The sequence below is a fragment of the Nestor notabilis genome, unplaced genomic scaffold, assembly GCF_000696875.1.
Source record: "Nestor notabilis isolate BGI_N333 unplaced genomic scaffold, ASM69687v1 scaffold13951, whole genome shotgun sequence".
Classification (NCBI taxonomy): domain Eukaryota; kingdom Metazoa; phylum Chordata; class Aves; order Psittaciformes; family Psittacidae; genus Nestor; species Nestor notabilis.
Genome location: NW_009915233.1, coordinates 885 through 11,827, shown reverse-complemented (window position 1 = coordinate 11,827; position 10,943 = coordinate 885). Strand labels below are relative to the sequence as shown.

The 10,943-nt window shown below is 51.2% G+C and overlaps 2 protein-coding genes across 2 annotated transcripts; one reads left to right on the top strand and one right to left on the bottom strand.

Moving 5' to 3' along the window:
- Positions 1-96: 96 nt before the first annotated feature.
- RRP7A (ribosomal RNA processing 7 homolog A (S. cerevisiae)) lies at positions 97-2,810 on the top strand (the record flags this gene model as incomplete). The annotated part of the gene is made up of 5 exons (XM_010024038.1): positions 97-277; positions 544-667; positions 1,309-1,406; positions 1,826-2,024; positions 2,508-2,810. Coding segments are annotated over 5 exons (688 nt in total), but the record flags the coding sequence as incomplete, so codon positions are not given.
- A 1,592-nt stretch (positions 2,811-4,402) lies between these two features.
- Positions 4,403-10,697, bottom strand: SERHL2 (serine hydrolase-like 2). The gene is made up of 11 exons (XM_010024037.1): positions 10,550-10,697; positions 10,365-10,478; positions 9,222-9,263; positions 8,469-8,488; positions 8,193-8,267; positions 7,289-7,398; positions 6,952-7,031; positions 6,567-6,601; positions 5,743-5,819; positions 4,898-4,991; positions 4,403-4,623 (listed from the first exon to the last, which is right to left on the bottom strand). Exons 1-11 carry the CDS (start codon positions 10,695-10,697, stop codon positions 4,507-4,509), a joined length of 912 nt encoding a protein of 303 aa, XP_010022339.1. The 3' UTR covers positions 4,403-4,506.
- Between the last annotated feature and the right edge of the window lie 246 nt (positions 10,698-10,943).

The following is a 10,943-nucleotide window of genomic DNA, read 5'->3' as shown; positions in this document are numbered from 1 at the left end:
GAGGCCGAGGGCATCGCCACATGAGCCCGGCGCTATGGCGCGCCTCGGGGTGGCGGTGGGCTGAGGGGCTGGGGTCGTGCCGGGCAACCTTGAGAGGGTGAGGAGAGGAGTTGCTTTTCTGTACCACTTTTCTCTCGTTCTCTGCGTCAAGGCCTCTCTGTCCAGGCTGTTCAGCCGCTGCGGGCACGTCCAGTCTGTGGACGTGTGTGACAAGCCAGGGCCCGGGGAAAAAAAAGACAAACCGAAGTCCAAATTCTTCAACTGCCAAACTGTAACGGTAAAGCTCGGTGGGGAGGGGAATGCTGGTGGTTCGAATGGGAAAAGACTGGGAGCACTGAAGGGGGTACTATTTGAAACGTGAGATACGGGAAACCATTTAGGGGCACTGGGTAACATCATTACTTATTTAAGTTTACATTAGCTTTTTTTGCTATCCCACTGCAACTTGAGGTTTGGTTTTTGTTATATTTGTACTGCAGCTGCTTGCAGCGTCACCGGTTTCTGTGGTGTATCCTGACTGGCATAGATGTCTTTTACTTCCAGGGATTTCGAGTGGCGTACGTGGTGTTCAAGAAACCAGCTGGCATCCAGGCAGCCAAGGCTCTGTCACAGGAAGGTCCCTTGCTGATCTCAACAGAGAGTCAGCCCGTGAAAACCGGCATTAGCAGTAAGTCAGCCCTGGCTATCTTCCTGCTAGCTAGTGCTGGGGAAGAACTGTACTTAATCCTGCTTATTCCTTGCTGAATGCCACCTTGCGTGTCCCAGATTAATTCTCACCGTTTTGTACTGAGCTGGAAGGTGTCTAGTGTTTCGTTGCCCTGGTTTTATTATTCACAGTTTTGTTGTAGTGGATGTTGTAGTCTGGTCTTGTGACCATATAGGAGAAGGGAGTCGCTTGGTACAATGGAAGGGCAGTTTTTTCCAACATCTTTTCAGTATTGCATAAATTCAGAGAAACTCTCTGTGTCTTACCCTCAAAATGGAACCCCGACTCAACAATAGGCACCAGATGTGTGTCAAGGTGACAGCACTTCAGATGTGACCCCTTGACAGGAATGCAGCTCTTAGTGTTGCACCTCTTGGGCTTAATGCTAGCCTGCTCCTACTTGGGAAAGTTGCAAGCTCTTCCTATCACTTTCTGGCTGTGGCCTGGGCTGCAAGTTGGTTGAGCTGTGGGGCGGGGAGACTGAACGGGAATGGGAACAGCGTGTCCTTCCCCACAGCAGTTCTCTCTAGAGCTGCCCAAAGGCATCACACCAGGGTTTGATTATAACAGAGGCTACGGCTGACTTCTGCCCTCTTCCTCAGAGTGGATCGCCAGTTATGCGGCCTCAGTTGTGGATCAGGAGGAGCTGAAGGCCGAGGTGGATGCCTACATGCAGGACTATGACAAAAAGATAGAAGAGGTGAGGCCAGGCTGGGGAGGGGACCAGGCTAAGCAGTTTGTTAGAGGAGAGGAAAGGAAGAGAGAGAATCTCTCAGTGCCCTGGCCTCAATTAAAAGGGTGGTGGGAAACATGCTGGTTGGCAGGGTTGTTTTACTCCCAGTTGCTGGTGGGCAGTCAGGTCCTGGTTTGTTCCACAACACCTGACCTTTCCACCCAGGGCTTACAATAGGTATCCACAAATAAATTGGGTCCTGGCTTGTGTGCAGTGTTGTGACTGAGAGTTGAATGCCTGCTCTTGGTTCCACACCTGCCTTCAAATCTTGTGCAGAAGCAGGAGCTGTAGCTTTGCATGTGTTTAAGGGAGGTATGGGGGAGCCATGCATCAGGCTGGCTGTCAGCCTGTCTGCACTGAGCTGTCTCACCCTCCTGTCTTTACAGGAAGAAGCCAAAGCGGCCAAGGAGGAGGGTGTTCCGGATGAGGAGGGCTGGGTGAAGGTAACGCGGAGGGGCCGGAAGCCTGGTCTGCCCCGGACAGAGGCAGCCAGCCTGCGCCTGCTGGAGAAGGAGAAACAGAAAAGGGCCCGCAAAGAGCTGCTTAACTTCTATGCCTGGCAGCATCGTGAGACCAAGAGAGAACGTGAGTGTCTGAGCCTCCTCTGGCCCCTGCCCGTGGCTCCTGTCCCTCACACCATGGTCCTTTGTCCTTCAGTGGAGGGTACATCCAGCTGCAGGTGAACAGCTGGCTGGGTGGTTGTGCGTATAGTCTCGCCAGCTCTTGGGGCTTCTTGCCACCACCTCTTCTAGCAAGTACTGCTGGAATATTTTGTGGGAGAGTGCACAGATCGTGGCTTTCCAGTAGGTGTTTCTTCAGCCTGCACAAAGACAGCAATTCAAAGGGAAAACTAGCCATTTTCTTCCCCAAGAGGGAGCTGCAGCACTACTGGAGAGGAACGCCAGAGCCCCAGCTTGGCACTCAGCCCAGGCACAAAAGGATCTGCTCTGGGAAGTGGGTTTCAGCGAGTGTCAGGACTGAGCCCTTCCCGGTGTGTGGAAGTGAAGCTCCCCAGGGGAGGGAGATCTCCTGCTCCTATGTGACCTGTTCTCTTTCTGCCTCTTTCAGACATTGCCCAGTTGAGGAAGAAATTTGAGGAGGACAAGCAGAGGATCGCACTAATGCGAGCCCAGCGCAAGTTTCGGCCATACTAAGCTGTGCTGAGCTACTCCTCAGGTGCTTGTGCTGGAGAGAGTGGGAGAGATGCCTACGGACTCCGTGTGCCCAAGGATTTCAAGGAACTGAGGCACCTTCAGGTTGTCCCTGCCCTTAGATCTGAAATGGGAGATCCCAGCAACTGTTGCTGGAGGAGGAGTTTCTTTCTCTTGCACTGGAATCCTCCTGCTCTCCTGGCCATCGTTTGGCCCTGTGGCATCGGTTCCCAGGGTGCTCAGGCCAACGGGCTGAGGCCTTTCCTGTGACAACCTATATCTCTCTGCCGCCTCTTCAGGGGCAGGAATGGCTGAAGAACTGTAAACAAACTGCTGCTATGCTCTCAAAACATGGGGATGCCTCTCTCTCCCCTTTGGTCTGCTTGGGGAGAGCTGGAGCTTCCTGTATGCTGGGATGGCAATAAAAGTCATGGCTTGTATGCTTGTGCTCTTTTGCACATTTTATCTGAGCCAGTTAGAAAAGGAGGGAAGTGACCTTTGGAAAAGCCTAGCTGGGAAGTCACAGACCTGTTGTCACAAGGAAGGCGGTTTGGTACAGAGCCCTCTCCCTTCCCTCAATGTTTCCCTTGCAGCCAGCTGCTGAGGTGCCCAGTCTTGTGGCTGTGAGTGGACCCCCGTAGCCATGTCTAGTCTGGGCTATGGGAGCTCCTGATGTTCAGCACCGTCACTAGAACAAGGTGAGCTGGCAGCCTGTCTTTGGAGGGAGCAACCAGACTCTCCAAGGCCTGTTTCCTCTTAACCTGTCATCAGCCCGCAGGAGGGGGATATGGATGGCAACAGGCATGTCCAGCTGTGGGGCAGTGCTTTTGCACTGCCCGCAGAACATTTGTGCGGCTTTGGACTTAATGATGGCTCACCCCCGTGCACTGTGATCAGAAAGGGCCCATTGTTACCCTGCAGCCTCCATACGGGCGTAACCATGAACGTAAGGTGGAAATACCAGGAATTTCCACAGAGCTGGGTTAACATGGATTTACCCTCCCCTGGAAAACCCACTGCCAATGCAGTTTCCATTGCATGGGGAGACTGCCAGGCCTGCTTCCTTCAGCTGGCTTTTTGCATCGATTTAACTAGGAAGCAGATGGATCTTAATGGTGCCTCAACTAAAGCAGACTGCATGTAAAAATCACTGCTTCCAAGATCAGTGTTTTAGCTGCTTGGGCGAGCATCCCAAAAGAAAGGAGGTTCACTCTCCTATAGAGTCAAAAAGACAGGGTTAACATTAGGAAATTAATCTTTATTTAGAAGGACAGAAATAATCTAGGCCAACTTTTCCATTATTAGTAATTTTCCCAGCTGCTTCAGATAGAGGATTAGTGACTCATTCCCTAGGAGTTCATTAAAATGGCCTTCTGTACTCAGGTGAGCTCTTATTTAAGCTGTTTTTAAAAAAAGCTGATTTTTTTTCTACAGGTCTCACAGTAGAAGGGAGATACACTGAGGCCCTTTGAGCTCAGGCATCCATCGAAGTAAGCAGAGAAGCAGAATACTTCCCTGACTGGTCACACCATCCTAAGGGAGGAGGCGAGATGAGCCACCCACCTCTTGCTGAGCTATAGCTGGTGCTGCTGCTCCCACTGAGGATGCCTCTGCCTGTATTCCTGCTTCATTTTGGGGTACAAGCTGGGAGCAAGCAAGGGGAAGGCCACTCTGGGCCTCTATTCCCAAACTTTCAGAGCTGTGAAAGATTAATTTTGCCTTTGACAACTGAGGTACTTTGCTCAGCTCTCCTTCAGGAAGCCCCTGGCAGACCTGCTTCCACCCTGCAGTGAGCCAAGTTTAGGAAAAAGTATAATGAAACTGATATTGGATGTGAGGTAAGAATGGTGACAATTCCTCCAGAGCCTGCTTTTTAGCTCCCTGTTCTCCTGGCCTGCTGCAGCAGTGAGGGCTTCCTAGAGCCTGGCTCTGGTGTTCTGTGCTGTCAGGAAGTTGGTGATGATCCCAGACACCACTTCAGGCGTGTTCAGGTGCACAAAATGACTCCCAGGCACCTCTACTAGCTGGATGTGCTGGAAAGAGGACACAAGAAGATGTGGACTGGGAAAGCATTCCCTCAGACAAGCTGTGGGGTGGGGGTAAGGCAGGACAGGGCTGGAAGAGCTGGGTCCAGAGTGCAGTACTAACCTGGGGCTCTGGCAGCAGAGCCCAAGTTAGCTTCCCCACAGCGTGAGGGCTATGCCGTTCAGGACAAATTGCCTAGTAGGGGGTGCCCACCAGGGTGAGCTGCTGCTCCCAGGTTAGGGGCCCATAGAGTAGAGATGCAAGGATGGAGCTGGCTCTCACCTCTTTGAGGGTAGACTCAAACGCCTCCTGCAGGTCTTTCACAAAGTGATTTCTGCTGTCCAGCTTGGATGGGATCAAGAGTCCATCTTGTGCTCTGAAAAGCAACAGTAAGGCTCAGTACAGCACATAGTGTGTCTCCATTTGTCTTTGCTGCTGTCCTGGGCAGAAGCGTTGTCCCCAGTACAGTGGGGTAACGTTGCCAACTGTTCTTTCCAAGCTGCTCGTAAATAGTGATACATGGCAGTCAGAGGAGCAGCTATTTTCTATCAAACTATCGGTTCAAAATCTTAGGTGATTGCCTGGTAGTATCAGAGTGGAGACTGGTTAGATTTTGGGGCACACACCCCCCACCTCCACCCCAAGGGCTGGCTCTGAATACATCATTCCGTAGCCCTACCATGTCTTCTGCCTTTTTCTTTCCATACAGCTTCTACATCTCCCCTCTGTCCCTTTCCCCCCTCCACGCTGGTGTTTTAAAGGGGTGGAAAGTTATGGGATTGGGAACATGAAGGCAAGAGCAGGGGGAAGACAGGGCAGGACTGGCATTTCCTCAGTCAGCCTTGCACCACAGAGGCCCAGCCTGAAAGCACAGCCCAGCCCAGGCCAGAAGGAGGGTGTTCCAGCTGCTCTCTGCCTGCTCCAGGAGCCTGCCCTACCCAGGGCAGTGGTAGGGAACTGGGACATGCTTGTCACATGTGAGGCTGTGCTGTTGTGCCAACTGGCCCAAAGGTCAGAGTGGCTGCTGCAGAGGAGGGGGTACCTGGGGACTCCTTTCTAACCTTTACTCTCTCCACCCAGGGCTGCAGGGAGGCAGCAAAGGTTGGTTTGGCTTGTGCCTCACTCACACAATGATGAGCACACGGTCCTGGATCTTCTGCAGGAGCTTCACACACTGCTCCGCTGTGAGGGACTCTCGACTCTGCTGCAGGTGCAAAGACAGAGCAGCAAAGGTCAGGGACAGCAGCTGGGGACAGAGGGTGTCCCCAACCCCTGCTGTGCGAGTGGCCGTTAAGGCAGAAGTGGCTGTGGCCCCAAAGCTGCCATGCTGGGACATGACAGGCAGCCAGGCCGCGCACAAGAGTAGCTGGCTCTGCAAAGGCTCCTTCTGTCCAGCTGCATTTCAGGGCTGCCAACAACGCTGCCTGCTGGGATGCAGCACATATGGGAATGATCTCATAGCAGAGAAAAGCTTCAAAAATCTTTTTACTAAAAAGGAGACAGTGCACTGCTCCGGCTTTCATACCCTGGCAGTGACACAGGTAGAGGAGGCCCTCCTTGCTCAAAAGCGGCACAAAGCTATCAAAACATCAAACATGCAGACTTTGCTCCACACTCTCCCTTTCTTATATGGGTGACCTGACAAGCTGACAGAAAGCATCCATCCAGCTGCTGCCTGAAGAGTTATAATGGCAGGAAAATGTGGCCATGAGGCCCTGGGGCAGAGGAACGGCTAGGAAAAAAAAAATCAGTAACATTTTCCAGTGACTCTGTAAGCTGAGTCAGTGTTTGAGGCTCTTTTAACAGCAGCATTTAAAAGAGAGGCAGGAATTAGAGAAGCAGAAAGTAACCAGCTGAGTGGAAGCAGGGAGTGGGCCTCTGCTATGGCTGAGTGTTCTGTAAGCTCAGGGCTCAGAAGCAGCAGGGGGTATGTCAGAAGAGCAATGCTCACCGTACGGACTCTCATGTCTCTGTTATACACCAGCCCTGGAATGAAAAAACAAGAGAAGGTTTCCATGTCTCACAGGAGCTGCTCTGTTTCTCCTCCCCTGTGGGGTCTGCCGAAGATTTTTTTGAGACAGGAGGAATAGGATTAATTCAGATTTCTCCTTTCTTAATTTCTTTTCTTGAGGTGTTCTAGGACTCGAGCACCAACCCCAGTTGCTGGGAATGGAGAGCTCTGCCTCCAGAGTTAATTGCTCCCATTCAGGCTGCATGAAATTGTAGCTAGGGCACCCTGTACCCTGTGGAAAACAATGGCTTTTGGCACCACTCCCGTCCCACACCCAGGCCTGGCCCAGCACTGCGATGAGCCCTGTCTCCATGCAGCCCCTTACCAGCGGGTGTCTCAGTTGCTCCTCGCTGCAGTAGGATTGCCCCACCCTCTGCTGTCAGATGTCTGTTTGCTTCTAAGAGCCTGGGGGAGACATGCAGAGAGATTGTGCTGCTGGAAAAGGGAGGAAGCGAAGCGAAAATGGCATGACAAGGTGACAGCAAGCTCTCAGGCTGCTTCAGAAAAGAGCAGGAAGCAGCAGAAGCAAAAGGTCTTGGTGAGATTCCAGGAGGACGTGAAAGAGGAAGTGCAGAGACAGTTTCCCTTTCTCATTCGCACAGCAGCTGTAACTGTCCAAGGTGAGGGCAGGCAACAGATGAAGAGGACAGATGGGAACCAACCTCTGCAGTGCTGCTTCGGGGCTCCATGCTTTGGGAATTTGCTGCTTTGCCTCTAGACTCAGTAATCTGTCAATCACCAACCGCTTTGATTCCAGCCACGCCTCAGTGTCCTGAAACAAAGAGACATAGGGCACAGGAGTAACCCCCCACTTCTGAATCATTTTACCCCTTATCAAAGGGTAGAGGAGAGCATTTCATCCTTCGACATCCCTCAGAACTCATAGCAGTTATGGACATCATATTAAAAACGTCCATTTCTGGGGAAAATGGAACAGCAGTACTTAAAAGGCAAGGCAGGAACAGAAAGCTAAGCACTGCTGTAAAGAACTTACTAACTTTTTACCTTTGCAATCTCTTCTAGCCCTTCCTACCTCACTTTTGAGTTGAAGACAACTGTCCAAAAGAACAAGGCAAATCTGTTATCTTTTGTCTCTTTGACCCTGGGCCTCTGTCCCACTTCTGCCAGCCAAAGCCCCAGCATCTGGTAGTGATGAGGTCAGGTTGGGAATGTAGCTTTACATCCTGGCAGGAATAGGAAAAGAAATCTACCCAGATCACCGACAAGCTGTTGGCAAAAGGACAACCTCAGCTGGCAGTTGCTTGGACAGAGGTTCCAGTTCCCTTTGTACAAGGGCACGGCACAGACAAGGGAATTTCGGTGCTAAGGGACTGTAGGATGTGGAGCATTACCAAGTGTCCCCCAAGGGCCACCCTACACAGGGACCTCAGTCCATGCAACAAGGAACAGATCTGTGCCTGCCAAAAGGAAGAGCCCTGAGACTTGTGTGATCTGCCAGGAACTGGTCACATCAGTGCTTTCTCTGAATAAATGAGAGAAATAAAAAACCCCAAACCATCTACTTTTTATGTTAAAAAGCGAGGGGAAGGACATGTGAAATCTAACCTCTGGTGCTAGCAGAAAGCCAAGGTTTTCCAGCAGGATCAGCTTGTCCACCATCTCAGGATAAAGGAAACAGAACTGAGGAGAGATGAAACAATATGAGAAAAAAGCTGAGTGTTGAGGGATGTCTTCATCCTGCTGCACTGGAGAGGGAGTCAGGTAAGGGCCTCTCCTCCCCTGTAATCCAAGTCCAACAGACTTCATCCCTTCAATTCCCTCCTATTTGTTGTTCCAGCCACAGAAATCACAAACCCCATGAAGAAAGGATGCTTTACTCACCATTCCTGCCACAGCTCCACCTGCAAAGGAGAGAAAAGTCCTTTGTTATGGCCAGGAGACACACCCCCACCCCCCTGGTAAAAAACTCCCTTCACCCACAGCAGGAGCTGCCTTAGAAGCAGAAATGCATGTAGTACCAAGGAACAAAGCCCCAGCTAGAGCAGTACTCTCCCAGCAGGCAGAGAGCAGGGGTATTGGCCAGCTGGACTCACTGTCCTGTGCCATCCCCATCTCCCTCTCAGGGAGCAAAGGCCAAGGAGGAGTTACTAGTTACACACTACAGCGTGCAGGTTCTGTGAGTTGTAGCCAGCACAGCCCTGGGGAGCAAAACCCAACTTGTGGCAAAACCCAAGCATAAAGGAATAGAGCCTGGATTCTGGTTTCCTTCAGCAAGCTCCATGAACCACCAAGAAGGGCTCTGCTCCCCTCAGACTTTGTGGCCTTGTGGGGACCAGGCAGGAAGGCCTGCTGTGAATTCTCCTACCATAGGCCACCCGTCTTTGCCCATCGCTGTTCCCTCCTGAGGCTGGAGATAGGTCCACAGCAAGAGTTACCACTGCTTGTACTACAGGGTCTTGGAAGCAGAGGCATTTCAAACAAGGACACAGATTTCTGAATCGCTCAAGCAGCAACCTGGTATTTGACACAATATAATAAATATTCCAACCCAGCTCCTAGTGGTGTGTCTTGTAAGTTAATTACCTACTCCTATTTCCATGAATCTCACAGCTTACAAGGACAAGAGCCACTTACCCATACTGTGACCCATCAGGGTGAACCGTCTCCACTGCAAGGCTAAGTGGCAACAGACAAAAACAGACAGAGCTGCATTAGAAACTAAAGCAGCAGCATCTTGAAGCTTCTCCACCAACATGGGCCCCTTCTCCCGGGAGGGCTTTTGCACTGCTTAATTTGCTTCCTAATCCAGAAATGAGGTGGCTAAGTAGAGCAGTTTTAAAGAAAGAGAGCATCCACCACCTCGTTTCCTTAGTAGTTAAGTCACGCAGCTCTCAAGCTCTCTCTATATGGCAAACAAACTACAACAAATTCCCATTCATTGCCAGACACAGGACTGGCAGGAAGGAAAGGAGTCTAACTGGGCAGCATCTGCTGAAGAGAGAGACCTTGACAGAGCATCCTGCTGCAGGGCATTCCACAAAAGCCATGAGACACAGAGCCAGGTCTGCTGCCTTGAGGGAAGTATGATTATCCCAAGTGAAAGCTCTCTGCATCATTTAGCACACCAGGCTCTTCAGTCCATTTTTAGAGCACCCCAAGAGGTTTACGGGAAAATATTGCTTCATCAGTGCTGCATCATCTGAAACACACCCCACTGAAAGATGTGTTTTACCCTCTGGCACCGCTGAAGAACTTCCAGAGGCTCTTTGTATACTGAATGAGGGATGCAAAACTGCATGTGCCACAACCTCCAGCAAGATCAGCATACAGTTGGACAGTTAGATCAGGAGTTATTAGGAGCCCAATACACTTTGGCTGTCAGATTTCTTTGTATGATACTAAACCAAGCGGCCAGCTGCCATCAGGGAGAACCAGAAGAGTCTCCAACTTACACCTAACCCTGGTTAGCGGTCACCGTTTACAAAAAGCCAGTCTGGCAAACCTCTTTAGTTGTATTCACCACTTCGCTACTACTGCTTTTAACATAGAAACACTTGCTTCAGTTCAGGGCTTACTGTTTCTTCCTCTCACAAAATAGTGAGAAAGACACTGCTTATTCAGTCTGTAGTCACAAAGCACCAGCTTACACCAGGCTGGGGAGAAGCAGAGGGAACCAACCAACCCCTCTCCTGGCAGTAAATGCTGCCTGCTTGTTCTCAGGAGCAATGTAGCACCCTCTGCACAAACATCCTCTTGAGGGGCCTTCCAGCTGCCCACCTGCTGCCACCCGGCGCACATCGCTCACATAATCCAGAAAATGGTAGGAGCAGCCTGCAGGTCGGTGGGATGACAAGCCATGGCCAGAAAAATCCATTGCCACATAATAGCAACCTGAAAGGCAGAATGTATCAGATATGCAGCCCTGCAACACAACAAGAACCATCCTGCTGAGCCAGACCTACCTCTGGGGAGCAGTGGAATGAGCCTGTCAAAGGTGTTGGCATTGTCCAGCCAGCCATGCAAGCACAGCACAGGGTGTCCCTCTGAGGATCCCCAGGCCTTAGCTGCCACATGGCCCCAGGGCACAGGAAACTTTACCTCTGAGAACATGCCCAAAATAGAGTGCTCACAAGGTATATCCCTGGAGAGAGCCACGTGCTCTGAGCAGGTCCCAGGGATCTTGTTAATGGCCCAGAGCTCTGAAAAGAGTAATACAGGTCTTTAGTAACTTACCAGCCTCCTGTGGTCTTAATTAGCAGCTTGCTGATTTATAGCTCTCCACTCAACATCCCAAGATGCCATCCCTGCCTGCCTGTTTGGGGAATCCTCCTCCCAGCACGTACTAGCGATGCTCCT

Coding starts and splice junctions, on each gene's coding strand:
- SERHL2 (XM_010024037.1), bottom strand. CDS start 10,697: ATGTTCTCAGAGGTAAAGTTTCCTGTGCCCTGGGGCCATGTGGCAGCT. Junction 7,399..8,192: donor GCTTTCTGCTAGCACCAGAG/GTTAGATTTCAC, acceptor TCTTTGTTTCAG/GACACTGAGGCGTGGCTGGA. Junction 5,820..6,566: donor GAGACATGAGAGTCCGTACG/GTGAGCATTGCT, acceptor TTGCACCTGCAG/CAGAGTCGAGAGTCCCTCAC.